General features: G+C 46.0%; 1 protein-coding gene across 2 annotated transcripts in view; it reads left to right on the forward strand.

The window, feature by feature from the left end:
- Window positions 1-906: 906 nt before the first annotated feature.
- LOC147898775 (uncharacterized) overlaps window positions 907-27661 on the forward strand; it is an 87502-nt gene continuing 60747 nt past the window's right edge. The window contains exons 1-2 of one of the 2 annotated variants that reach the window (XM_087379430.1): window positions 907-1782; window positions 27002-27074. In XM_087379430.1, coding sequence (XP_087235556.1) covers window positions 1667-1782; window positions 27002-27074 — 189 coding nt within the window. In that variant the 5' untranslated portion in view covers window positions 907-1666. Of the gene's footprint in view, window positions 1783-27001; window positions 27075-27661 lie in introns of those variants that run through there. The other variant, XM_087379431.1, reaches the window with a different exon arrangement.

Genomic DNA, 27661 nt, shown 5'->3' on the forward strand with positions numbered 1-27661 from the left:
AATTGAATCATCAATGCGATTCAAATCTTGGGGGACTTCAAGACTTCACCATCAAGACTCTCATAATAATTCCAGTAAGAATATATGGATACTTTATAAGGAATGGGATGGATGGGTTCTATGGCTTACTCTTCACAAAAGGCTTGAACTCATGTAGAGTGGGTGCACGGGTGTTGATAAGTTACACGACTTAGCGTTTGGGTCACTAATACCAATAAAAAAAGTACACATAGTTTGTGCAAGTCGAAGATACCCTTAATTGTGGATGCATTGGTGTTGATAAGGTACATGATTGCGCATGTGGATAATAAAACCAATATCACCTTTAATTTATGCATTGCTTTGAGTTTTGCACTTTCCATTTGCGGTGTCTAGTGGTGCATACCTGCATTACTTTTGTGATGCGTGTGGGCTCCTATGATACCCAAGTGTGGCGGAGCAAGGCAAGCTCAAGTGGTAAGGTGTCTACCTACCAGAGTTGGTTGCTCGGGTTCGAATCTTGTGAGTTCCCCATGTTCAAAATCCTGTTGCCTAGCTGTGGAGGCGTCTGCGGGAAGATGTCCCCCGGTGGTGAAACCCGGCCAAATGTGTGAAGCATGTCAGTCAAACAGGCGTTGACCACACACGCATGAGAAGTGATGGGGTGAGGCTTGATTCGAGTATAAACTGGAAGGTTAAAAGAAAATTTCTATTCCGTGATATCGTGTGACACGTGTGGACGGGGAGTTGATTAAGCAGAAGCATGCATGCATCTGATTAGGAATCAGCATCAGGGTCGTGGTGAAGTGGAGGAGGAAAATGTTCTGCAGGGAACATGAGCTAATGATTCAGTAATGTGGGTGTCCTCTCGATGCAAAAATTCAAGCCATAAACGTGTAAAAGATGAGAAAAAGATGTTGTGGAAGGAACTTGAGCTCATGATTCAATAATGTGCGTGTCCTCTCGATGCAAAAATTCAAGCCATAACCATGTAAAAGAGGTGAAACAGTGAAAGCATTTGCTTTCAGAATTTGTGGACGTAGGACGTACTTAGTCGTACAGATGATGGAAGGGCAGCATGCTGGGCAGGATGAGATAAGGTGCGGAAGTGGAAATTATGTTGAGGTGTGGTGATGAGGCGTGGAAGGTGCGAGACTGTGTGGTAGATGAAGTTCTGTGAGGAGTCACAGTTTTTGTGACGTGGGTCGTGGAGTTCCATTGCAGACTGTGCTCACAGACCATGAAGTATTACTGGAAAACCTGGCGATACTGATATAGAGACAGACGATGAAGAATTACTGGAAAACCTGGCGGTATTGATATAGAGACAGACAGAGGGCGAGACAGTGGAGCACTCCACATACAGAAGCTCAAGTGAACAGTGGAGCACTCCACATTTCGGCTTCGATTTCTTGAGCTTGTTTGCTCCCACGAGCTTATGCAGGTCTTTAGACGCAGGCAAAGCAAGTTATGCAAGACAAGAAGTGATTTTCCAAAAAGAAAGACGGTGAACCGAGGAGGGGCGGTTGTGCTGACAGAGAGTTGTCGCCCGCATTTTGCACAATTAAGAAACGTTCTACGAGGGTACCCATGCCATTTCTTGTCAATGCGAATTGGGTACACTGCATCCACGCCGCGTAGTTGATTTGCAGCATTCTTTGCTGCATTTCTCACTCATGTTAGACTCATGATGGCAACATTGGCCAGCGCCCGAGCCCTGATGGAGCGCGTCTACAAGTGCATCAAGCCCAGCTCCAAGGCCGACTACCGCGAGTTCTCTACCGCATGCATCCAACTGGCCAGGTTACTTCTTCTCCAAATAAGTCTCTTCCTTAAGCGAAGGATTGTAACAAGACGTTGAAGAAAGCTTGAACCAGGGAAGGCATCTGTCAAAGTGTCTGACAAGATCTCTTAGAAAGGCACATAAAATTCGTCTTTGTAATTCTGAAACGGCCCTGGGAGACTAAGTGATCATTTCTACATTTCACCCGTCTAGCTGCGTAGTTTGACTTATGCAACCACTGCATTGTCGTTGAAAGCTAACGAGCTGCGAAATCGTAACGTTATTCAATAATCCAAGCAAGAAGCGAGCGGAAAGCGCGGGGAGGCTTTTTCGTAAATTTAGCCCCGAGTTGGAGATTTGCTATCTTAGGTAGGAAGGGACCTCGAAGTGCGATCAATGACAATAGAAGGGGCGTTGTTTTAAGTAAGCAACTTGCCTTCTCTTCCCTGAATTTGGAACTAGTTTGGACAGAAATGGGTACTTGCGAACGCACAATCAAGAAAAGTGGCGGAATGAAACGCATGCTTGCATCCTCATCTGTGCAACTTCTACCGACATTGCCCTAAGGCAGTGTGTCATGTCAAGGGAGGCAGTTCCATCTCGGACTTTTTGAGGTCCCTTAATCAGCCCAATCTTATGTGGGAGAGCCAACCTACGATACTTGTCTACAAGCAGTCTAATTTAATGATGTTCATTGGGCATGTCATTGAACTTTTTGCTGACAGTGCCTCACGAATGAGCAAATGTATATCAGTGGCACCTGGCCTCATCTTCCCTACTTATCATCCCCTCCCTTTCTTCTCCTGCCCTATCCTGTCCATTTAAAGGTGGGTGTTATAAATCTTGTACGCCTTTACCTCCACCTTCCTCTGCTTGTTTTTCTCAGCGTGCATTTGCTGTTGTAGCCGCAGCTATTGGGAATGTGCAAGGCAGCTTGCACAGATGTGGACGATTGAGACATGTGTAATAGTTGAACCATTAGTGGGACCAATTGAGCTGGATGCTTAAACTAATACAGGTGTCAATCTTGATCAGAGTTTGACAAATACACTTTGTCATTTTTGGTTTCATGGTGATACATTGTATGGTGTTATGATTTTGGTTTGAAATATGCTTGAACATAAGGAATTTCCAACTGCAAGTTATGCAGATGGATGATTGGCGCATTGCATGTTAGAGTCATTGGCAGTGTCGCAATCTCCAAGAGTGTATAGAATCATTGGCAGTGTCACAACCTCCAAGGGTGAATAGAATCTAAGCATCTGGATCTAGGTTGTCTCAGCAAAATTCAATTGGAATTGGGAAAAGTGGGATTTGCCCCTTTCTGAAAGTTTTCCTTTGGCAAAATTTTACGATAGTTTGGGGAGTTGCTTCTGGAGACCTTGCACGAACCAATCAACTTTAGGAAATTTCAAGGCACTCGCAACAATTCTCGTGAGGCACGTGACCTAAACTACTCTCGCACTAGCACATTGAAACATAAATTCAACTACTAAATGTACGCCCAGTAATTGTCAGAGCGGAAGCGCTTTTGTAACTAGGTGCGTAAGTGTAAGTGTAACTGAAAGACAGTGTGATAAAAAGAGATATTGACAGACAATGCAAAAAATAGCCTATGATGCAGTTTTGGGGTGGAACATCCTTGAGAGTATTTACTTTACCTCTGGCCCAACGGAACTGCCTCCAACATGCCATGGCGAGGCGACTCCATTATCCTGACAGCGACACCCTTTGAAAAGCGTTGTGCACGGACGAGAACAACAAGCTCAGTGAGTTTAAGCATGACCTCAGAGATTCGAACTGGACACGTATGAAATTGGGCTTGCCTTGCCCTATTTTTGGCACATTTGCCCTCTGCAAAATGAACCTTTTTCTCCCTCTGTTTTTGCATTAAGGCCATCATGCCTCCGGGTTATTTGCAAGTTATTTTGGTTGCAGCATTGTGCAGGCAGCATGTATTGGCATACAAACCTTGTGCAGGTAGTTGAAGCCAGCAGCAGCAAAAGGCCTCCAGAGGGGCCTACATATAGGCCAGACCAGCCAGGTCTGGTCGGCCCACCTACAGCCCCAAAAAGGGCCCTGACCAGGTCGGTCCAGTCGGCTACAGCAGACTGGCCTGGTCGGTCACCTACCAGGGCTCTTTGCCCTCCTATAAAAGGGGCTTCATTCCCCCACTATTCTTCATCACCAGCACTGACTTGCCTTGCACCGGGCAAGCGCGCAGGGAGAGGAGAATACTCAGTTCATATGGACAGCAGCCTTGCTGTCCTTTGTAATATATCTGAGTTTCTGTCCTCTCTCTTTTTGAGTGTTGTATGAGCTAGATTGGGAGTGAGGTGTGAGTGATTCTATCCTCTATTTCCAACATGGTATCAGAGCTAGCTTCACAGCTCTAGATCGGAGTACCTCAGCAAGTAGGCGACTCCAATCGACACTCAGGTTTGCTGCGTGGTCAAGTTCTCCGCTGTAAATTCAGTTTACTGTTTTTTATTGCAGCAAGGATGGAGGACAAAGATCTACTGTTGCCTCTACAGCCCCTTCTCTTCCTTCCTCCTCATCTAGATTCCTCCCATTCACAATCTTGAACTTCGGAGAGTTAGGGAAGCTAGACGGGTCGAACTACTCGATTTGGAAGATGAAAATCCGGAGCCATCTTGTAGCCCGGAAGTTGTGGAAGCTAACAACGGGGGTGGAGGCAAAACCGGAAGACTTGCTGGACAACAAGGGGAAGATTGTCATTTCAGTGGATGGTGAAGAGCTTGAGAATTGGGAAGAGAGAGATGCCCACTCCCTAGCATTAATCATTGGGACCATGGTGGACTCTGTTCTTCCGCACATCCAGATAGCCGAGATGTCTGTAGAGGCATGGGCTATCGTGAAGGATTTGTATGAAACTGACAATACATCTCGAATTCTGATGCTCCAACATCAATCGTATAATTTGGACACGACTGAGGTAGACAATATTCATGACCATTTGACAAAAGTCAAGGTGGTAAGGGACCAGCTCGCGGCTGTTGGTCAGAAGGTAGATTCAAGTCAACTGGCACTGTTGATTTTACACAAGCTACCTCGAAGTTTTAAGAGTTTCATGACTACGGTCACTGCAGAACAGAGGACCAAGTCACTGCAGGACAGAGGACCAGGTCACTTTAGGATAGAGGACCAAGCCTCTCACCTTCGAGGAGCTTGGGCCTTTACTATTGCATGAAGAGGCTCTCGGGAAAAATTGTTTACTCAATCGGGCGAGAAGGCTCTTGTGGCAAGGGACAAGCCCAACAAGGGTAAGTTCAAAGACTTCAAGAACAAAAGCAAGAACGAGGATGCAGAGAAAAAGAGGCAGATGAAGTGCTTCTACTGTGAGAAGCTTAGTCATTCTGCTAAAGAGTGCCGCAAGAAGGCGGCGGACCTGAAGAAGGAGTCCAAGTCCAAGGAGGAGCCAAAGACTGAATCAGCAAACGTCACGACCAGCGCTCTCTTCATCATCACTGAGTACTGCTCCGCTTATGCAGTCAGTGAAGGAGAGGAAGATTGGTATGTGGACAGTGGAGCTTCAAAGCACATGTCCGACAAGGAGTGGTTCAAAACCATGGAAGGTACGCATCTCGATTCCAAGGTCACTGTTGGGGATAACTGGTCATACCTTGTGAAGGGTGTCGGTAGTATTCCATTCATCACGACTGCAAAAAACGAGGAGTTGATTTCCGGTGTACTGTATGTACCGAATTTGTGCAAGAACCTATTGTCTGTCAGTTAGATGGACAAGCACAATATGTCGGTCTTATTTGACAACGGCAAGGTCACTGTCACACTCAAGGCAAACGGACAGGTGGTGGCTCAAGGTGTCGAGGAGCATGGGCTATATTGGCTCAACGCTCTGTTGGTGCACGGGGACCATGGCAGATTCAGATTATGGCATGAGCGGTTCGGTCATGTCAACTATGGCACTCTCTCCGAGATGCATAAGACAAAGATGGTGGATGGACTTCCACCCATTGCAGGCAATGATCGTGTCTGCAGGGCTTGCGTGGAAGGCAAGCAACACAGGGACAAGTTCCCACAGGAGGGCTCATCACGGGCTAAGAAGCCGCTCAAGTGGTTCACGTGGACATCTGCGGCCCAATGTCGACAAATTCATTCGCAGGTTTGTGGCATTCTCTCTTATTAGTGGATGATTTTAGTCGCATGACGTGGGTATTCTGCTTGGCCAAGAAACCTCCAACTTTTGAGAAATTCAAAGACTTGGAAGGCCCAAGTAGGGAAGGAGAGCGGGGAGGTAATCAAAGCCTTCCGCACCGACAGAGGGGGAGAGATCACTTCTACTGAGTTCAATGGATTCTGCAAGAAGCACGGGAGTAAGAGACAGCTCACTACAGCTCGCACATCTCAACAGAATGGAGTTGCTGAGAGGAAGCACAGGACTGTCATAGAGATAGGGTTGACCATGTTGCGAGGGAGGAATCTCTCGAAAGCCTACTGGGGTGAAGCTGTGAACACTGCCTTTACACATCCTCAATAGAACCAAGACCAAGGTTGTTGATGACAAGACTCCATACGAAGTTTATTATGGTAAGAAGCCCATCATATCTCATCTAAGGGTTTTCGGTTCTAAAGTATTTGTGCATGTACATAAACATGAGCGGACAAAGCTGGATCCCCATAGCCGGAGCTGTATCTTTGTGGGATACAGCGAAGAGTCCAAGGCTTATCGCCTGTTTGATCCAGACAAGAAGAAGATCCTTATCAGTAGGGATGTGATCTTTGAGGAGACCGAGCCACAACTTGCAGAAGAGGTTCTAGAACATCCAGCATTACCCCCACCCAAGGTCACCATCCGAGAGGTGGAGCTGATTGAAGACCCCGAAGAGGAGAAGGTGGAGCATGCCATTCCAGTGCCAGCTCCCAAGTCAACTCCATCAAAAGCACCTCCATTTGAGAAGAAGCTACCTCAATGGTATTTGAAGACGTTAGCAGACTCACGGGTCACGGACATTCTCGAGAGCAGTTTCGGAGCGTGGCGGTCTCAACGTAACATGAAGACTCCCTCCGTGAACTATGCTTTGGTGGCTCAACTTGCGGAGCCCCGTTCCTTCGAGGAGGCGAAGGATATTCGAGAATGGCAGGAAGCCATGCAGGTAGAGATGGATGCCCTTTTGAAAAATTACTGTCACGAAAAGATAGAAGATCCAAAAGCTGCAATGGCCCTCCAATGGGGGAGAGTGCCCATGTCTGCAAGACACATGTACTTTTGCTATGGACTCCTCTACATGCAAGGGACGTTGAGAATTGAAGGGGAGAGATTGAGAGAATGCGAGTGAAGGGAGAATGAATGCATGACATGAAAGGGTATCACCCTTTTAATAGTGGCCTTTGGAATCCAAGGCCCATGTACCCATTTCACTACCCTTAGCCTATGACCATGACTTCCTACCATTCAAATGAACCCATGCATCCTACCCATTCCAACCCCCCCCTAGGACCTAGCATGTGTGAGTGCTCATCTTTATATAAATATCAAATAGTCAAATACATAATCCATGGCTCTTTGCCATAATACCTACCTAGCCTACCTTCTATCTTAATACGTTCCATCGATTAACCTAATACAATCCAAACCATAAAATTATCGTGACACGCCGTCTTGCTTGTGGATCAATTGTCCTCAATTGATAGGTCTTCTCGTGTCATGTCTCTATGTTCAATTTCATGCTTCATAGTTCTACATTAAGCTTCATTTGCCGTATACATATACTTGAGCTAGGGGCTGTCCACGATTTGATCACTTACAATGGTCTACGAAGATGGCCATCATCTGGTGGGCTCACTTGTTTACCGCATGGCGGAGGGACAAGCACAATGGATTACCTATTGGGTCCCTTGGCCTTTACCTCACGGATATACGATCTTTATTGTGTCCCCTCCCCCACTTGGTGCTGATCACTCGTACTTAGCCTTCTGTATCTTTGCCACTATGCTAGTCACAGGGAGGATCCCCCCCACACCTACTCGTGTACATGTTCACTTTGATCGTGCCCTGGACCCCATCTATGTGAGCAACTTGGCGCAAGGGCTTCCAACCCTACTACTTGGAGATGATGTAGACCTCGCCCACGCCTAAAACACCCTTGCCACAGTGGTCATGGATGCAACCATCAGGTCTTTCCCCACGACTCAATCTGCACGTGCCTTACCAGGGAAGATGCCACAAAACCCTTGGTATGATGATGAGTGCAGAGAGATGAGAGCTCACCTCACATGTGAGCGAGCCCGTGGCCACTTGACATCACCCGAGGCACAATGGATCTCACGGCGACTGACATGTCGTAAGTGGCTCGATCTGCACGTGCCTCACCAGCGAAGATGCCACAGAACCCTTGGTATGATGATGAGTGCAGAGAGATGAGAGCTCACCTCACACGTGAGCGAGCCCTTGGCCACTTGACATCACCCGAGGCACAACGGATCTCACGGCGACTGACACGCCATAAGCGGCGGGCCTTCCTCACCCATAGAATGGACGAGGTGATCAGCTCATTTCGAGAGGGGGATCCCACCATTGGCTTGGGGCTTCTATTGGAGGGGAAGCCGCCTATCCCCATCACAGACCCAGGTGTTTGGTACACTTATGCATGCTCTCTTTATGATGTTCCGATGCAGGCACCACCTGATATGTCCACTATGCCCAGGCCCACCACTTGCCACTTGTTCGCTACACAGAATGTGCGGGCTGCACTCAGCCGGCTTCATAACCGGAGAGCACAGGACCATGAGGGGCTACAAATTGAGCATTTTGATCATGGACCGGAGGTTTTGGCTCCGTCCTAGTGCAGATGTTCAACCACGATATGTCATGGCTTCCCATCCTCATGGAGTACCACCATTATTGTACCGATACACAAGGAAGGTGACCCCATGGATACTGGGACCTATCGCACTCTCATGATTGGTCATATGCTGGCCAAGATCTATGGATCGGTACTAGAAAGGGCGATCAACAGCCATACAGAGGCACATGGGCAGCGTGCTCTAGGGCAGGTAGGTTTCCGGTGACAACACTCCACACTAGACTACATCTTCACCCTGAGGACTATCATTGAGGAGGCGAGGTCAAGATGCCAGAAAGTCTACGCTTGTTTTGTAGACTTTCGGAAGGCCTTCGACACTGTCCCGCGATCCCGCATGATCAGGAGACTACAGGATATGCAGATTCCAGAGGTTTTGATCGGGGGAGTGGTGAGCCTATATGAGTCCGTCAGAGGGAGAGTTCGTGCCCCAAGAGGCCTATTAGATTGGGTTGAGAGCACTATCGGGGTAAAGTAGGGATGCCCTCTCTCATCAACTCTCTTCGGGCTCTACATTGATGAGATCACATCTTTCATAGACCGCCTAGGAGGCAAGGGAGCACCACTAGTTGACTTAATGATACAGATTCTACTATACGCGGATGACATAGTCCTCCTGTCATCTTTGGCAAAGGAACTACAGAGACATCTAGATGCCCTAGAGGTGTTCTGCAAAGAGAGAGAACTGATGGTTAACCTTGGGCAGACCAAGGTCATGATCTTCAACACCTCTCACACAGTGCTTCACCGACATAGCTTTACATACCAGAGTGAGCCAGTGGAGATTGTGCAGTCCTACACATACTTTGGTGCAGTTTTCATAGGGCGAGTTTTCACGATGACCCATGCAGCCAAAGCACGACTCACACAAGGGCATGGTGCTTTGGTCCGACTAGAGCGACAGTGCTTCTAGGCGCACTTCTAGGATTCACTGACAAAGTGTTGGCTTTTCAACACCCTGGTGAGGCCGACTGCCATGTATGCGGCACCTTTTCTTATGCAGCAAAATGGAGGAGATTTGAGTGGCTACAAGTGATTATGGACTCTAGGATGATTTGGAGTAAGCCATCGGTCCCCCATCAGATAGTACAAGCAGAGTTTGCCATGACCCCTCTCCAGGTTGATGCCATCTTTCAAATAGTGACACCACAGAGTTTGGGACCTACCTCACGTGAGACTTCCGAGACTGGCACTAGAGTCTTCCATACGACTAGCAGAGAGTGGGGTCGGTACAGCATGGTATGCACGCATCACCGCATGGTTTGCCAATCATGGCATTCAGATGGACCGGCTTCCCCCGTTTCAGTATAGCATGGATGCATCGACTGAGTTGATCCCACGGGATGAAATTAACCGCATCATACGGTTAGATCTCCTTCAACTCCACACATCTTGCACTTGGGGGGGGGGGACCAGGAGCTCCCCACCAAGACCTAGCTCCACTATGACCATTTCCTGAGAGTATGGGAGGATGGGCTCACCATCAGACCTCAGTATCTCGAGGATAGAGGAGTCTCACACGCGCTGAGGATTGCCATTGGACAGATGTGGGTCTCGTCCCATCAGCTGAGGATCGAGGCAGGGAGAGCTGTAGGCATACCCAAAGAGTAGCGGACTTGCAGGTTGTGCACGATGGGGGCGGTCGAGACAGAGGAGCATTTTCTGTGTGTCTGCCTAGCCTACTATGAGATCTAAGGGCGCTACCACTACTTTTTTAGGAGGGGCACGACTTTGGCCCACTCTCACGACTGATCCACTTTCAGAATCAAGTCTGTATTGGGCTCTACCTGATGGAGATGCGACGACATAGAGAGACGCTACTACGACATATCAAAGAGCAACAAGATGGGACCATCGCACCACAGGGCACTGAGGTAGACCGAGCGCAGAGACAGGTCACGGATTTTTATGCATTTGACTCAGCTCCAGGGCACTCTGGGGGGTAGAGGAGGAACTAGCCGACATGAGAGATGTATGGATCGGTGGAGAGAGCCGACACAGCACTGTTGGACGAGGGACACAGAGACCGTACACGATGGGACAGGTGACCAGAGCACACACGATCGAGGTTCGACCTATTTCAGCGCTCCTCAGGGGAGATCGACCGAGGCGAGGCGTCACCCTTGACATAGCCCGTTGGATCTATAGATCGAGGAGACCACGCCCTCCACCACCACGGGAGACAGCTCGACAGATGCAGATATGTGAGCTCTTTGCATCTCATCAGATTGCCACCATGGAGCCTGGATATGTGGAGTTGGTTCATGCACTTGGGACTCTAGCTTTGAGCTAGCTTTGAGCTCTTGATATTTTCATGCCACCCTCATGCTATTTTGCTACTTTTTTTCTATTTTGCACTAGTATAGCATTTTAGAACTCGGCAAGGGCCTTAGCGAGCCCTTTGCCCCTGCCCACAGTGGTTTTATGAGTTACTTGATTCCGTACTTTGTCCCATAGCCCTGCGAGGCCTCCTGCGGACTTTAATATATCTTTCTTTCTTTCTCTCCTTTCCTGTTTCGTTAAGGTTGGCTCTCTTTGTCTTCATTTCCGTTCAGTTCCACTGCACTTCCCACATGCAATCAGAGCCATGATTGCCCGAGGTGTGGAGGGAGTGTTGAGACAGCACACAGAGAGGAGGTTTAGGGCTGTTGTTCGGAGGTGTTCGTGAGGATGATTGTGTGAGGCGTGGACTGTTTGGGAGGCAAGGAAGGTACACAGACTTTGAAGGTGTTTTCAGATTTGAAGGGAGGTTTTCTGAAGGGTGGAATAGCGAGGTGTGAAGGTCTTGGAGGCTTATAGCCTCTGCATTACCATATCCAACCCTCTTCTCCCCTTCTTTTTGTCCATCCCCTTCTCTCCTTCTATCCCATCCACCCCACTCTCTCTTTTAAGTTTCATTCCGACTTCACTCCGACATGACTACCTGTCCGAGATGGGTTAGAGCAAGGCAAAAATTTCAGTTTTTCCCACCTTCCTGATCGACTGTCAATTGGATGGACTCAAATTATGGTGTTTGGTGGGTCATGATGGAGTCTGTGCTATAGTCGTATGATATGGTGGACTTTCTTTTGGTGGGAGTTACCAGGTCTGATTCCCTTGCGTCCAACCTTGACATCCTGGAGTAGAAGGAGGCTGAGATCCTTTCTCAGCTCTAGGACTGTGGCAATGCAAGGGTAAAGTTGTTTATCTTTCTTAACAGCACTCCTCAGGTGATTAGTCATGCGAAGCACATACGGTGGCCACGAGTATCTGGGAGCACTTGGCGTCCATGTACAATCGAACCTCTCCCATGAAGAGGGTTTCCTTGGAAGTCTAGATGAGATTGTTGGATCCCAAGAAGTCTTCACATCGATGCAGGAGCACATCAACAAGTTACCTCTAGGCGGGGAAGCAGATATCTTCCAAGGGCATGACCATAACTCTACTGTCTTAGCTATCCTCTCAGTATGGTGCATTGTATTCATCCTCGATAACTAGTGGTAGGATGAATGCGTTGGCCTGGGAGGATGGTGCTTGACCAGGAGGAGAGATTTGTAGATTGTACCTATGAAAGTCAGCCTGAGGCTTTGGCAGCTGAGCAGAAAGGACGAAAAAAGTTGATAGTTGAGGAACGAGAAGCGCTCAAGGCATCACGTACATGTAACCGATGTGGCCAGAAAGGTCACTATCAGCGACAATGTCCTCAAAGGAAGAGTGAGGGGACCAGTAACCAGAAAGATTGTGTTACCTTTGCTACGATGTTTATTCCAGCCTTCTAGTAGCACATGGCAGGATGCGTTGCCAGCAAGCTTTCTGGATCCAGACGGGGGATTGCTTGCTGATTGTGGCAGTGGTACCTGCTAGACAGGTGCAGTGGGGGCGATGGAGTCTTTGATCGAGGCAGGCTTTTAGGAAGGACCCCGAGCCACGAGGAGTTGTTTCCCCTAACTCAGGTGGCAGTAGGTTACTGGTATGCATTTTGTTTGGATGTTATGATCTGGCAGATCCAGAAGCGGTCTCCTAGGGTTCTGCTGCAGCTATTGTGAGTGTACTTGCAAATGGATAGAGTGAAAGGACAAGTGAGGGGTCATATATAGATCCAAGTATGCCCTAGGGTCCTGGGTGGGCCAAGTGTAGATGCCCTAGGTTTCCCAAGTGAACATAATGTCCTAACTAGGTCCTAACTGGCCTGCAAGGGCATGTTGGAAAGGTCACCTCCCCATCTGTAGGCCCCCAAATGAGGAGAGCGTGGGGGAGGGAGACCTAGGGCAGGATGTGCCCAAGAGAGAAGAAAGAGAGGGGGCTGCCACATGGGCAGCACCTCACAGCCAAGAGTGAAGAGATGGCTGCCACATGGACAGCAGCAAGGCTGTCATGTGGGCAGCACTGCTCAAGAGCATCTGGAGAGCCTGGAGCGAGGTCTTTGGGCTGCGAGTATCTGCAGCAGACGTGCAGGCGGACAGCACAACTGTACGGGCCAGTAGGGAGGGCTGGAAGCAAGGTATGGAGCAGATGCAGATGACCAGAGGGCTGGAGCAAAGGTGCGGTACAGGTGGGTCAGGAGAGCAGGGTGAACAGGCGCTGACATGGCTGGGGCCTGCCAGTGGGCAGAGGCATGCCTTAAATAGGCTGGGCCCTTGCCTAGATTGGAGGGCCAAAAGCCCTAGAAGTGTGGGCCAAAGGGCCCTAGTTATGGAGCCCTTAAAGGGCTGGTTTTGGGACAGACTGGTCAGCCCAAACAGACCAGCCAGTCGGCCCATTTAGGGCTGGCTGGTCGGTTAATTCAAGGGGCCCTTGGGGCCTATAAAAGCAGACGCTACAGGCCTCATTTCCATATCCAGCAGCCAGCAGTTCCAGGGCAGAAAGGAGCAGCAGGAAGCCTACTCTCTGGGCCTATCTACAGGAGGTGAGAGAGTTCAACAAGTGCTGCAGACTTAGCCAGGAAGAGGCTGGATCTTGGCTGTCTTCTAGGGCAGCAAGGTGCTGAGATCATCATACCCTTCTGGAGCAGCCATTCACAAGCAGGTTGGAGCAGTGGAACAGGGACTTGTGTGCTGCAGACAAAGCTTGGCAGGGGCTGCCCACCTAGGCTGATTCACAGGGAGTAAGGTGGAGAAGAACACACTGGACGGAAAGTCTACAGAAGCTCGAGGTGGAGCATGCGGACTCGAGTCTAGAGATAGCCAGCAAATTGGAGAAGGACCTTGTGGTTAGATCAGAGGACCACACCATTGGTGGGACTTTGGATCCATCTCTTTTGTATTGTGTCCATAGTTTTGGACGGAAATATATATTTTGGTGGTTTCTCTATCTGGCTGGTTCATTGTCTATTGATGAGTCTGCACATCTATGTGACGCACATTAAGTAAAGAAGTTTGTGATTCCACACCCCACACGCACACTGTGTGAGCTCCTGGGCATTACTATAAGTCTTCTGTTGTGTGTACCCTTTGTTGGGTCGTTTCTAACATGGTATTAGAGCGCAAGTAGGAGGCTCACAGGTGTGGGAGCCCGAAGGCAGGGACCTTGCTGAAGGACGACCCTGATTCAGAAGCCCTTGGGAATCGACTTCCACGACTGGAGGATTGTGCCCTTGCGAGAAGGAGGGTGACTCAGGTTCAGTCAGGTGCGTTTAAAGTTCGCGGTCGAGGTTATTTGGAGATGTACTTTTGTTGCAAACCTTGCCAAAAGGAGGACGGGTTGAATAGACCCTCAGAGCATGGTGCCTGGAAGACTCCAGGTTGTTCACTCATTATGAGGTGGACAATTGGAAGATCGTGACGGCTGGATTGCTCGAGTTCGAAGGCGGGAACGTGACTGAAGAAGGTGGTGCCAGGAGGTGCTACTAGAGATGGACTTGTGTACCAGGATGGTGTGCGGAAGCGGAACCAGACCTAGTGGAGTAGGAGCCACTGGATGAAAAGACAGGAAAAGATTTCGACATCGAAAAGTTTCAGAGGACTACGACTAGGGAGTTACTGGAGCATCTTCATCGACGTGTTGGCATTGGGCCTGGATGTGTCGGTGAGAGGGGGTGTTGGAAAGGTCACCTCCCCATCTGTAAGCCCCCAAATGAGGAGAGCGTGGGGGAGGGAGACCTAGGGCAGGATGTGCCCAAGAGAGAAGAAAGAGAGGGGGCTGCCACATGCGCAGCACCTCACAGCCAAGAGTGAAGAGATGGCTGCCACATGGGCAGCAGCAAGGCTGTCATGTGGGCAGCACTGCTCAAGAGTATCCGGAGAGCCTGGAGCGAGGTCTTTCGGCTGCGAGTATCTGCAGCAGACGTGCAGGCGGACAGCACAACTGTACGGGCCAGTACGGAGGGCTGGAAGCAAGGTACGGAGCAGATGCAGATGACTAGAGGGCTGGAGCAAAGGTGCAGTACAGACGGGTCATCAGGAGAACAGGGTGAACAGGTGCTGACATGGTTGGGGCCTGGTGGAGCAGCAAATGGGGCTGCAAGTGGGCAGAGGCATGCCTTAAATAGGCTGGGCCCTTGCCTAGATTGGAGGGCCAAAAGCCCTAGAAGTGTGGGCCAAAGGGCCATAGTTATGGAGCCCTTAAAGGGCTGGTTTTGGGGCAGACTGGTTGGCCCAAACAGACCAGCCAGTCGGCCCATTTAGGGCTGGCTGGTCGGTTACTTCAAGGGGCCCTTGGGGCCTATAAAAGCAGACGCCACAGGCCTCATTTCCATATCCAGCAGCCAGCAGTTCTAGGGCAGAAAGGAGCAGCAGGAAGCCTACTCTTTTGCCTATCTACAGGAGGTGAGAGAGTGCAACAAGTGCTGCAGACTTAGCCAGGAAGAGGCTGGACCTTGGCTGTCTTCTAGGGCAGCAAGGTGCTGAGATCATCATACCTTCTGGAGGAGCCATTCACAAGCAGGTTGGAGCAGTGGAACAGGGACCTGTGTGCTGCAGACAAAGCTTGGCAGGGGCTGCCCACCTAGGCTGATTCACAGGCAGTAAGGTGGAGAAGAACACACTGGACGGAAAGTCTATAGAAGCTCGAGGTGGAGCACGCAGACTTGAGTCTAGAGATAGCCAGCAGATTGGAGAAGGACCTTGTGGTTAAATGACCATACCATTGGTGGGACTCTGGATCTATCTCTTTTGTATTGTGTCCATAGTTTTGGACGGAAATATATATTTTGGTGGTTTCTCTATCTGGCTGGTTCATTGTCTATTGATGAGTCTGCACATCTATGTGACGCACATTAAGTAAAGAAGTTTGTGATTCCACACCCCACACGCACACTGTGTGAGCTCCTGGGCATTACTAAAGTCTTCCGTTGTGTGTACCCTCTGTTGGGTCATTTCTAACAGGGCATACTAGGACTAAAGTGGCAATAATCAAAAGTGAAAAGAAAAATCTTTAACAAAGCATATCAGCCTGAAATTGAATCGCAATTTTAGTAGAAGGCTGAATCTATGAATTAGATTTACCTTGAGGCTTGCCCCGGGTGTGGAAAGTAGGATATCAGCCAGCTGAAGCAGAATTTCAGAAAAATATCAGACTAGGCGAAGCAGGAATAGATCTAGAACTGAGCTTTCGCGAGGAGAAGAATCCACAAAGTTAGAAAATAGCCCACAGATGTAAGAAAACAAATCACAATTTTCCAGGGAGGTAAGCTGGCTGCTGCGAGCTGGTTTCCAGCCTCTTCTTTGCTGTCAGAACTCTGTTTCTAGGTTTGGTAAGGTGTAGAGCAGCTTCTTGTTTAATCGCAAGATCAAGTGGGTCCCCCTGGAAGTGAGTGGAAAGGCTAGGAAGCAAGGATTCAGAAAAGGGTGCAAGAGATAGCAGGGGAGCAGCAAGAAGAGGGTGTGCATTTGCAAAAGAGAGCAGTTAGACTGCCTAAAACTGGTTGCAATCTTCTTATAGACCTTGGGGGAAAGTGGAAAGCTTCTAAAAGCTGAGAAATCACAAAACGCAGGTTGAAAAAGCTGGAAAAAGCTTGAAAAACGATTTCTAACATCTTATTTTCTAATTGTAGTATTTAGTTGGTTGTTCTAGGTTAGAATAGTTTTTAGGAGTTATTTTAATTCCTTTATTTAGATGTCTTTAAAATATTGCCCCATGACCCCTCTGCCCATGCACACAATTAGTTAAATTAATAGGCCTATAGCAAATGCAATCCTAGGCTTGCTAGGCTCATAATTTGACCAAGACAACTCGAACTTATTGACCAAGACAGCTTGAACTTACTCAAACTGAAACCATCCTTTAGACCTCGACGCGCCCTATCTAATTTATGGGATGATCAGGGTGATATACCAAACACTGAAAAATTAGGGTTCTGAAGATCACATTTGGTCACTCCTAAAGCCAGTCTGAAGGTCCATGGGAATTGGAGCCCATTGGGTGTTATGAAAACCTTGTGGATGTGCTAAAAGTTCACCTCATGCACTAGCTTCCAACATCTTGTCACTAGATGTGACTATCATGGAGATTGAAAATCCATCACCAAAATAAGACTGTATTGAAGACAGAAAAAGTGAACCGTACTAAAGACGGAAAAGCATATTGGCGATGACAAATCACACTGAAGGTGAGACATAGGCACACATGTTGATAAACCATGATAAGGGCTTTGAATTGTGATCTAACCATGCATGCAGGATTCGTAAAAGATAACCGGTTGGGGTGTGAAGTTCTATCACAAGAAATGACACAATGAAAACTCACATGTGGTGTAAATAAACATATGATTATAATAAATGAAATTAGGATATCCAATAATGATCCAAAAATGCTGTGAAGACAAGTGAAGGTATGTTACAGTCCGAGGAGTGGACTCTCCTTTGGATGTAGGGAACAATAGCTAGAGGAAGGAGCATCTGGTATGGGACACATGTTCTGATTTTAGGCTGGTTGGCTCTCGCGATGGTGTAGACTTCAGGCTCGGGGGTGGCTCAACGTACTAAGCCTACAGTTGTGAGGTGAGCTGCTAGCTTGAACCCCTATGGGTTGTTTGTGGGATTGTCCTGTGGTACTTTGGACTCTGACTTGAAGTTGAACCACGTTCAGATAGTTACTTGACCAGGTTTTGGGCTGCTTAAATGGTAATAGAGCAATTTGATTTTGGAGAGATCGAGCAGATGGTGGAATAAACACTGGAGGTAGAGTCACTTGGAACAGCAGGAATAGCTTGACTACTTGTTGTGTAAAATTGCTGATAGCAGGTGAGCTATGTAGGCCACTATCAGCTGCCTATATTTGTCCCTTGGGTGTAGATTAGATGAGCCAGCCTAAATCTGCATGGTTGCTTTAGCTAAAAGCAAACCCAGGAAGGGGTCTAAGACTTGTACAAGACAGCTATCTAGTTTTTTGTAGCAGTCCATCTATGATTAGTTGGTGGACTGTATATTTTACATCAGCTTTGTCTAATATGGGAGAAGGGTGCGGGAGTAACACTACGCCATCTCTTGATCACTCCTTGATTGAGATTGAGGACGAGCTTATCTTAGAACTTTGCTTTTGTGACCCTAAGGTAATTATTTGGGAGATAAATCTGTCAGAATTATAGATATAATTCAGCAGTGACCAATGTATTTTAATAAGCTAGTTAGGGGCACTTTTCCCTCTTTAAGAGGTTTTTCCCCCTAACCGCAGTTAGTTCACTAACTATGGTTAGTGACTACTAAGGTTTTGTCACTAGGACAAAACCTTATCTCTCTCTCTTTCAGTTGTACTCTTTCAGTTGTACTCTCACACTCTTCTATTGCAACTAAGCTCTCAAGCTTTCAGCTCTCAGCTCACTTTCTTTTGCTCTCTCTCTCCCCAAGACTCACATTTGGTATCAGAGCCTCGCTGAGCTCCTGCTCCCTGCCCAAACTCCTCCTGCCCAGATAGCTGCATTCCCGTTGGAGCATGCCATCCGTACAAGCGTCGTCCGTACCTACCCGTACATTGTCCGCACCCGCTTCCACACAGCATCGTACCTGCTTCCGTACATTGTCCGTACATGTTTTCGTACAGCCTGTCGTCGCCGTACATTCTGCAATCCCGTCCGTACTGTACTTGGTCGTCTGTATTCATTGTACCAGCAGACATTTGCAGTCCTTTGCAGTTATTGGGGTATTTTCAGGTTCACAGTGGCTTATGAAGCAAACATTGCAGACAGATCTACAGATTTGGTTTGAAATTTGGGGCTTTCTGCTGAAATTGCAAAATTTGGGGCTTTCTGTGCTTTTGTCCCTTTCTGGTTGCAATTTCAAGCTCGAAATTTGGGGCTTTCAATTTTGCAGTACAAGTTCTTGAAGAAATTTGGGTATTTTGTAATTACACTGCAATTTCGCAGTGAAATTTGGGGCTTTTGCAGACAGAGCGCAATTGTTGCAACATTTGGGGCTTTTGATCAATTTACTCCTTTCCGGTTGCAATTTCGGGCCTATTTTGGGGCTTTTGTGTTGGGAGAGCAAATTTTGGAGATTTTAGTTCATACTGCCTTTCTTGAAGTGTTTTGCAGCACTTTTGGCAGATTCTGGAGAGTTTTTGATGCTTGGACAGATTTCTGACAATGCAAGTGCATAAATCTGAGTTGCATTTACAGCCAGTGCTTGGCTGTGTTTTTTGGGAGTTGTGCATTTCATTCCCAGTAAGGGAATTCAGTCTTGTATCTGCTAAAATCTCTTTCTCAGATATGGCCCAGCAAAATCAGAATGATTTCCAGTTCGTGGTCTTTCACAGGAAGACAAGTTGGATGGTACCAACTACTCCCTCTAGAGTTTTATGGTACACAATATTCTGATCTCTCGCAATTTATGGGATTATGTGAATGGGGGTGAGATCCGACCAGCAGGTATGGCACCTAATACCTCTCCTCAACAAGGAGGTGGAAGAGGTCATGCACAGGGTGCAGCTGCAGAACAAGTTGTTGGTGCAGCTATAGCCACTACTCCAGAGCAGAAGAGATGGGATTCACGGGATGCCTTAGCTTTGTCATGCATCTCTCTTTCAGTGTAAAGATTTATCATTCTGCATATCCGATCGTGTAAGACCTCGAAGGCAGCGTGGGATATCTTAGAAAGAATGTATGCAGCCCGGAATGATGCAAGGGTATCTTTCTTGAAAAGAGAGTTAAGTAATACACATATGGAAAAGGGTGACTCCATGTCAGTCCACCTCACAAAGCTACAGGATCTCAGAGAGCAATTATTGAACATAGATGAGATTATTCCTGATTCAGAGAAAATTACTATCACTTTGAATTCTCTTCCTGAGTCTTATCTCAGCTTTCATACCTCGCTGAACTTATCATTGAGGGGGGGTGCAAATCCTCTCACTTTTCATGAGTTGATAGGACTTCTGCTTCAGGAAGAGCAGACCAGGAAAAACTTGGCTTCACGTGCAGGTGAACAAGCTATGCTCTCAAAGTTCAAGTCAAAAACAAAGGGACAGGCAAAGACATCAGTAAATCAGCCTTCCAGTGGGTCAGGACAGCCTTCACAAAAGGCTAGAAATGATGCAAGTAAGCCCAAGAAGAAGGGTTTTTGTCATTACTGCAAAAAGCCAGATCATCACATTGCAGAATGCAAGAAAAGGCTTGCAAAAGAGAAGAAAAACAGCTCCGGTATGGCTGTTTCAGATTCAGCTCCTCATGCATCTGACAGTGGGGATGCTGCAGCCAACTTTGTTGGACAGGATTATGCCTTTTTATCCTGCATTTCAGGTTCTAGGCTGGCCGCTCCAGATGCTCGGGATAGTACAGCCACTTGTAATGATGATACATATGCATTTTTGACTTGCAGTTATGACTCTTCTACGGATGCATCTGCTTTCAGTATCAATGAAACAGTGAATACTTGGTATTTTGACAGCGGTGCATCCGAGCATATCACTTTTAGGAAGTGTCTCTTTACTTCCTTGCATCCACCTCCCGTTGGTAAGAAAGTCACTTGTGCCAATAACTCGTCATATTCAGTACGTGGCACAGGAGAAGTTGAGCTTACTGCCATTGATGGCTCAGTTTTCAGACTTTCAGATGTCTTATATGTGCCTGGTATCACCAAGAATCTTCTTTCAGTGTCCACTCTTAACAGGGCTGGATTTCAGGTCATCTTTGAGGATGACAAATGTGCTGTTCGAGACACGGAAAGTGATTATGCCTTGAGATTATCTGGTACTCTGCTGCGTGGGCTTTTTCAGCTTGATCTTTTTGAGAAAAGAGCAGCCCATCTCTTGCAGTTTCTACTCCTATTGTTGCCATGCAGAATGCAGAATTATGGCATGCCCGATATGGCCACATGCATTACAACAGCTTGATGACACTTCAGAAGCACTCTATGGTTGATGCATTGCCACCTCTTGAGATACCTTCTCCACATGCCTGTGAAGGGTGCATTTTAGGCAAGATGCATAGATTCCCCTTCAAAAAGGATGGTTCAGTTAAAGCTGTACGCAAATTACAGCTTATACACAGTGATGTCTGTGGTCCCATGAGGACTCCATCATTGGGTGGTCATCTCTACTTTGTTACTTTTATTGATGATTACTCCAATTTCACTTGGGTCTTTGGGCTGAAGCGCAAATCAGAAGTGTTCATGGTGTTTAAACACTTTTCAGCCATGGTTGAAAATGAAACCGGACTCAAGATACATACATTGTGCACAGATCGAGGTGGGGAATATTGTCAGCAGATTTTGATGCTTTTCTGAAAGGCAAGGGTATCGTGCATCAGCTCACAGTAAGGCTGACCCCTTAGCAAAATGGCAAAGCTGAGAGGAAAAATAGAACTCTTATGGAGATGGACAGATGTATGCTGAAAAGCAAACACATGCCTCACAAATGTATGCTCATGTGCCAGCTGAATTTAGGCACAAGTTGTCAGATAAGGCAATCAAGTGCATATTTGTTGGGTACAGTGCAGAAAGCAAGGGGTACCGTCTCTACAATCCTGCTACACGCAAGATCATTGTCAGTAGAGATGTGATATTTGCAGAAAATTCAGCTCACACTCAGGCTGAATTTCATATGCCTTCTTCTTCAGAGGATGTTTTTGAGGGGTTACTACCCATTGCTTTGGGTTCCCCTGCTGATATTTCTGATGCAAATCAGAATTTACAGCCACCTCCCGATGCTCCAGTTCAGCCACATGATGTCTTGCCACCTCCACAGGCATTGGAACAGGTGGTTCAGCAAGACATTGCAGACATAAATGCAGCAAAAACAGTCCCAAACTGGCTGTTACAGACTCTCAGAGAGAGTAAGATTGATGCTCCATTACCTAGCAGGACTCGCGGTGCAGCAAGGCACATGGAAGGTGCTAATTCAGTGGAATCAGCATATGCAGGTACTCTTCTCGATGAGGAGCAGCCTGCAACATTCGAAGAAGCAAAGGACAATGTGCATTGGATGAATGCCATGCACGATGAGTTGCAGTCCATTAAGAAAAATCAGACTTGGGATGTTGTAGACTTGCCACCAGGTAAACATGCCATTGGCACACGATGGGTCTTCAAGGTGAAACGGAAGCCAGATGGCTCCATTGACAGATACAAGGCAAGGCTGGTTGCTAAAGGCTATGCTCAGAAAAAGGGCATAGATTATGAGGAGACTTTTGCTCCTACATCCCGGATGACCACCATCCGATCTGTTATTGCAATGGCTGCACATTTTGAGTGGAATGTTCATCAGTTGGACATAAAAACAACCTTCTTAAATGGAGACTTGCTGGAAGAGGTTTATGTCAAACAACCTCCAGGCTTTGAAATTACAGCAAATGCACTTCAGGTATGCAAGCTAAACAAAGCTATGTATGGGCTGAAACAGGCCCCTCGTGCATGGTATGCCAAGATTCATGCCTTTTTGACTAGTAAGGGGCTGCACAATAGTCTACCGAGAGCACCCTCTACATCAAGCTGGATGGGGGGGAAATTTTAGTCATCCTTCTTTATGTCGATGACTTACTGCTCACAGGGTCCAATGAAGATAATATTGCAGATTTCAAAGCTGATTTGCAGACCACCTTTGACATGTCAGATTTGGGGCTGCTTCACTTTTATTTGGGGATCCAGTTCTCTCAAGAGAGACGTGGCACTGTTATGTCTCAGTCCAAGTATGTGCAGAAACTCTTGGACAGATTTAACATGCATGATTGTAAGCCCATAGCCACTCCCATGGAGCCGGGGCTGAAACTCACAATGCATGATGCAGGAGAATCAGTTGATGCCACATCTTACAGTCAGGCTGTTGGATGCCTCATATATCTCTGCAACACTAGACCTGATATTCAGTTTGCAGTATCTCAGGTGAGCAGGTATATGCACAGCCCAAAAACTATGCATTGGCAGGCAGTTAAGCGCATCTTCCGTTATTTGCAGGGCACGAAGTCTTTTGGCTTGTTATTTTCCAGGGGGGTGACTTGCAAATGCATGCCTACAGTGATTCAGATTGGGCTGGTGATTATGACACTAGGCAGTCTACTAGTGGCAATTGTTTCTTTTGGGTAAATCTTGCATTTCCTGGCTGAGCAAGAAACAATCTACAGTGGCTACCTCATCATGTGAAGCTGAGTACAGGGCAGCTTTCACAGCAACAGTTGAATGTGTCTGGCTGCGACGTCTATATGCTGATCTTCATCTATCTTTGGAGGGTCCTTCTTCAATTCTCACGGATAGTCAGAGTGCCATTGCAGTGGCAAAGAATCTAGTGTTTCATGCTCGCACGAAGCACATTGAGGTTCACTATCACTACGTCAGAGAGAAGTTGCATGCAGGAGAGATCAGTATGATCTTTGTGTCCACACATGACAACGTTGCAGATATTTTCAGCAAAGCACTACCACGTGAAGTTTGAGGCATTTCGCAGTGCCCTGAACTTATATCCGTTTGGTGATTGATCAGCCTTGTACATGACATTGGCACTGCAGGGGGGTGTTAGAATTATAGATATAATTCAGCAGTGACCAATGTATTTTAATAAGCTAGTTAGGGGCACTTTTCCCTCTTTAAGAGGTTTTTCTCCCTAACCGCAGTTAGTTCACTAACTATGGTTAGTGACTACTAAGGTTTTGTCACTAGGACAAAACCTTATCTCTCTCTCTTTCAGTTGTACTCTCACACTCTTCTATTGCAACTAAGCTCTCAAGCTTTCAGCTCTCAGCTCACTTTCTCTTGCTCTCTCTCTCCCCAAGACTCACAAAATCGTCTTCAGGAGGAATCAAGAGGCTCCTTCGTACGCCAAGTGCAAAATTATTCTACTACTGGATGGATTAGTAGTAGCGATGATGGTACGAAAGATCAGTTTACCGGTTGGTTGAACCAACGCTGACCAATATTCTGAGGGCTGGTCTACCCCATTGAGTGATGGATGGGCTACATTAGAAGCCCAAAATAAAGTTGATAAGAATAGCTCAGCTAACCCCAAACTGAATTCACTATGATTTTGTTTTGAGTGGGTTCATTATATATATTAGACCACCATTTTGTTTGTTAGGATGGAATTGTATTTATCAAATTTGCCACTTGTATGCATGATGATTAATTTTTGTCCAATGATTTGTCCAATCACTGGCCACAATGATTTTTAAATTCCTTGTTCATTATTTTATCAAATTTCAAAGTAAGAGTTTTGAGTTTGAACATATTTTTACCTTGGAAGTTTGGTAATCTGTATGATTTTTAAATTCCTTGTTCATTATTTTATCAAATTTCAAAGTAAGAGTTTTGAGTTTGAACATATTTTTACCTTGGAAGTTTGGTAATCTGTATTTTATTTTACATGCATTTTAAGAAGTAATTGTGTTGCTCTTTGATAGTTTTCCTAAAGTATAGTTTATACAACTGCTTGGATTATCCCTGCATAATCACAACTTGAGCAAACACCTGGATTGGTGGATTCTTGTTGTATGGGACACGAGAATTGTGGCCATGCATGTGATTGGTTAGCCATGGATTCAGCTAATCGGCCATGGATTTAGCCAGTTCCATTACTTTGGTGATGACAACTAGAACAATATGTGACTAGATAACCCACTGTTGTAGAAATCCATGGGATAAACTACTTAGTTGAAAATTAGGGCTTTATGTATCACTATGGTGATGTGGCAGAGTCATTGAAGCGACAATCTGGAGTATGGATTCATTCAAATGATAACTGAATTGAGAGAAAACTTCTTAGACTCAGTTCCTATGGTGCTTTGGACAAAGTACGTGGTAAAGGAATGTTGAGTACCGCTTGTGAATAAAGTTCTTGCTACATCCACTGTTTGGATTTGGCAGGTGGGGTATAGGATATAAGTAGCCCGATATTGTTGTGTCTTATCAAACATGTCTTATCAAACATGAATAGAGGTATACTTTCCTATAGCTTGCGTAAGCAAGGAAAGATTGAAAGAAGCTGAATCCTGGAAGGATCACTTTTGTGTGGCTAAAAGGTTACTCTGACAAGAGTAAGCCATGATAGACAAGGATACTCATCTCAGAATCAGGCATTGAGTTGATATCATGTCAGGATTGACATTAAGAAGTCAGGAGTTGTGCACTTGATTGAGTTTCCACCTGCATTTTTCACTCCAAAGGCCATTTGTACAGCAGTATGATAGGTGTGGGATCCCCTAGGGGAGAGATGAGAAAGTGTAGAAATCTTAATAGATTCACAAGTCCAAGACGGATCTGATTAGACCTTAAATTTTGAATTTGGATCCTACTAAAGTCTATACTTATGATGATCCAGATAGGGCATCCAAATGGATAGTCTGTAGTGGTATGGGACACTACAGATACTATTGGTGGATGCATCGAAATTCCTAAGTGTTATGAATTTGGAACCAACGCCAATGGGCCCTCAAATTCAATAATTGGTATATGGTTAATTTTTTCCAGATGGATTAGAATTTGGATAAAGAACAAAGGTTCTTTATGGTTGTTTAGTAAAGCTGATCACTGTACTAGGGCCAATCTTATTATGAATAAAGGTGATGTTGAGAACTTTAGTTGCCTGATAGTCTGAAGAATCTTGGATTGCCTGTTGGTAAGGCGTCTTGAAAAAGACATACCCAATCGATTTTGGGTAGCGTGACAAATAACTTACTAAATGATGATGACATTTGGTAAGGTGGTTACTATTGGCTTATATACCTTCTGTTAAGAAAGTTAATGTAATTGAAGTAATAAGTGCCTCTGTCTGCTGAGTGCATTGATACTTCTCTCTTGCACCCATGGGTATTCCAATGAATTCTAAGGGTTCCTTGACAGATGCTCTACCCTGCAGATACTACATTGAATGAGATCTGAAAGAGCAGTATAGTGTAACAAAGATTGGCATGACATTGAGAGATTACAACATTATTATGATATCAGAATCAGGTTATTCAACAAGATGTTGAGTATGGCCCACTCTCATCTCAGATGAAAATTGAGTGATCGATTTTTGAATTTTCTCAGAACATTCTACTTCTCAATTTACCTAGCATGGTAAATGCATAGATTCCAAGTTCTTTTGTTAACATTACCTTACAAATACTGCTTTTGGAATGTGATTCTGTATTGAGAAGTATTGTCTGAGAATCATTCGTTTTCCTATCTTGCTTTATGTCAGCATAATTTTTTAAAGTGGGAGAATGTTGTCCATAATTGGACCAACTAGGGCCTAAGCAAGACTGGACTTTCTTGGGTCAGGCTAGACCAACCTATGTATGATCTTGGATTGGATTTAGGGCTAAGGCGTAGCCTGTTAAGACTAGAGCTAGACTTAAATCCCAAGGATTGAGTTAGCTTAAGAATGGCGCGTCTATTCTTGGATTAGAGCTAATTAAGGTAAAGCATGGACTCTAAGTAAAGCTTCTTTGGGTTAGGTTGCATTAAGGTAAAGCATGGACTCCAAGTAAAGCTTCTTAAGGCATGCAGCCTAAGTTTAGGGCTCACTGCTAAGGATAGCCAGTGCTTAGCCTATGAGTATGGGTCAAGGGCTCAGAATGAGGGGTGTAAGGAGTGGACTCTTCTCTTGATGTAGACCTGCTGGCTAGAGAACAGCAGCTAGGGAAAGGGGTATGTGGTATGGGATGCATGTTCTAGTCTTGAGGCTGGCTGGCTCTCGCGGTGACTTTGGACTTTGGCTTGAAGTCGAGCCCCTCCAGTGTCAAATGGTTACTTGATCAGGTTTGGGGCTGTTTCAATGGGATTCTCTACCAGCAACTGGCACTCTTGACTAACCTACGGCCTTAAATTCTCCATGTTCGCCCTATACATATGTGTATTCGTCTACCACAAGTAAGCTGTATCAAGTAAGGAGACACTGATCTTTAAGAGCCTTTAAAGAGGTTGTGTCTTCAACATTTTAAGGATTTTCATTTATTTACTCAATACCATAGGCGAACCACTCTTTAAAATAAATGCTCTGCCTTTTTTCAGATCTTTGGTGTGGTAGAGATATTTGATCATGAGTTTTGATGTTGCATTTAACTGGCTGGCCTTTTTGGCAGGCTGATCGACATAGCTGTGGCAAAAAATCAGAAGCTTTCTATTTTACACGATCTTACACAACTCTTGAGAAAGGTACTTTTGTCAAGACCGTGTGTAAGATTTTTCCTAGCTTTTTCTTCCACAAAATTGTCTTTATTCAATCCGCAAATAAGCAAATTGTAAAGGCTGCTGAATTTCACGGCTTTGCAACTTTCCTAGTAAATGAAGCCTGAGAGATGATTGCTATTTGGTGAAATGGTAAAATGATTGATTGCTATGTGCTTTCCAAGGTTCAGTGCAAGATTATTTGCATATTGATATGCGTGTTAGGTCGTAACGTCTGTTATATGCATAAACAGCTATGTTCTTTATCTCAGATGCTTGTACAGGCTAACTGCTTAAATGCAGAAGCTTAAAGACGTTCTGAAATGAAATTACATGCTCTCGTTTGCTGATGAGTGCTTGAATGATACACATGCATTGGGTTTAATTTGCACAAAGTAGTCTCTGGCAATATCATTCGAGTCAGTGCTGACATGAGTCCAAAAGCATGTTTCCAAAGCTTATGAATTGCACCAACAACATGCCAATAAGTATTGCCTAGATATCACAAGGAATTTCTTTAGAACAACAAAAAATCTAAATTTGTATGATTTGTAGATTTTTGGTCCTTAGAACAA

This window comes from Dipteris shenzhenensis, chromosome 9, assembly GCF_047967505.1.
Source record: "Dipteris shenzhenensis isolate YYH24624 ecotype China chromosome 9, Dip_SZ_1.0, whole genome shotgun sequence".
Classification (NCBI taxonomy): domain Eukaryota; kingdom Viridiplantae; phylum Streptophyta; class Polypodiopsida; order Gleicheniales; family Dipteridaceae; genus Dipteris; species Dipteris shenzhenensis.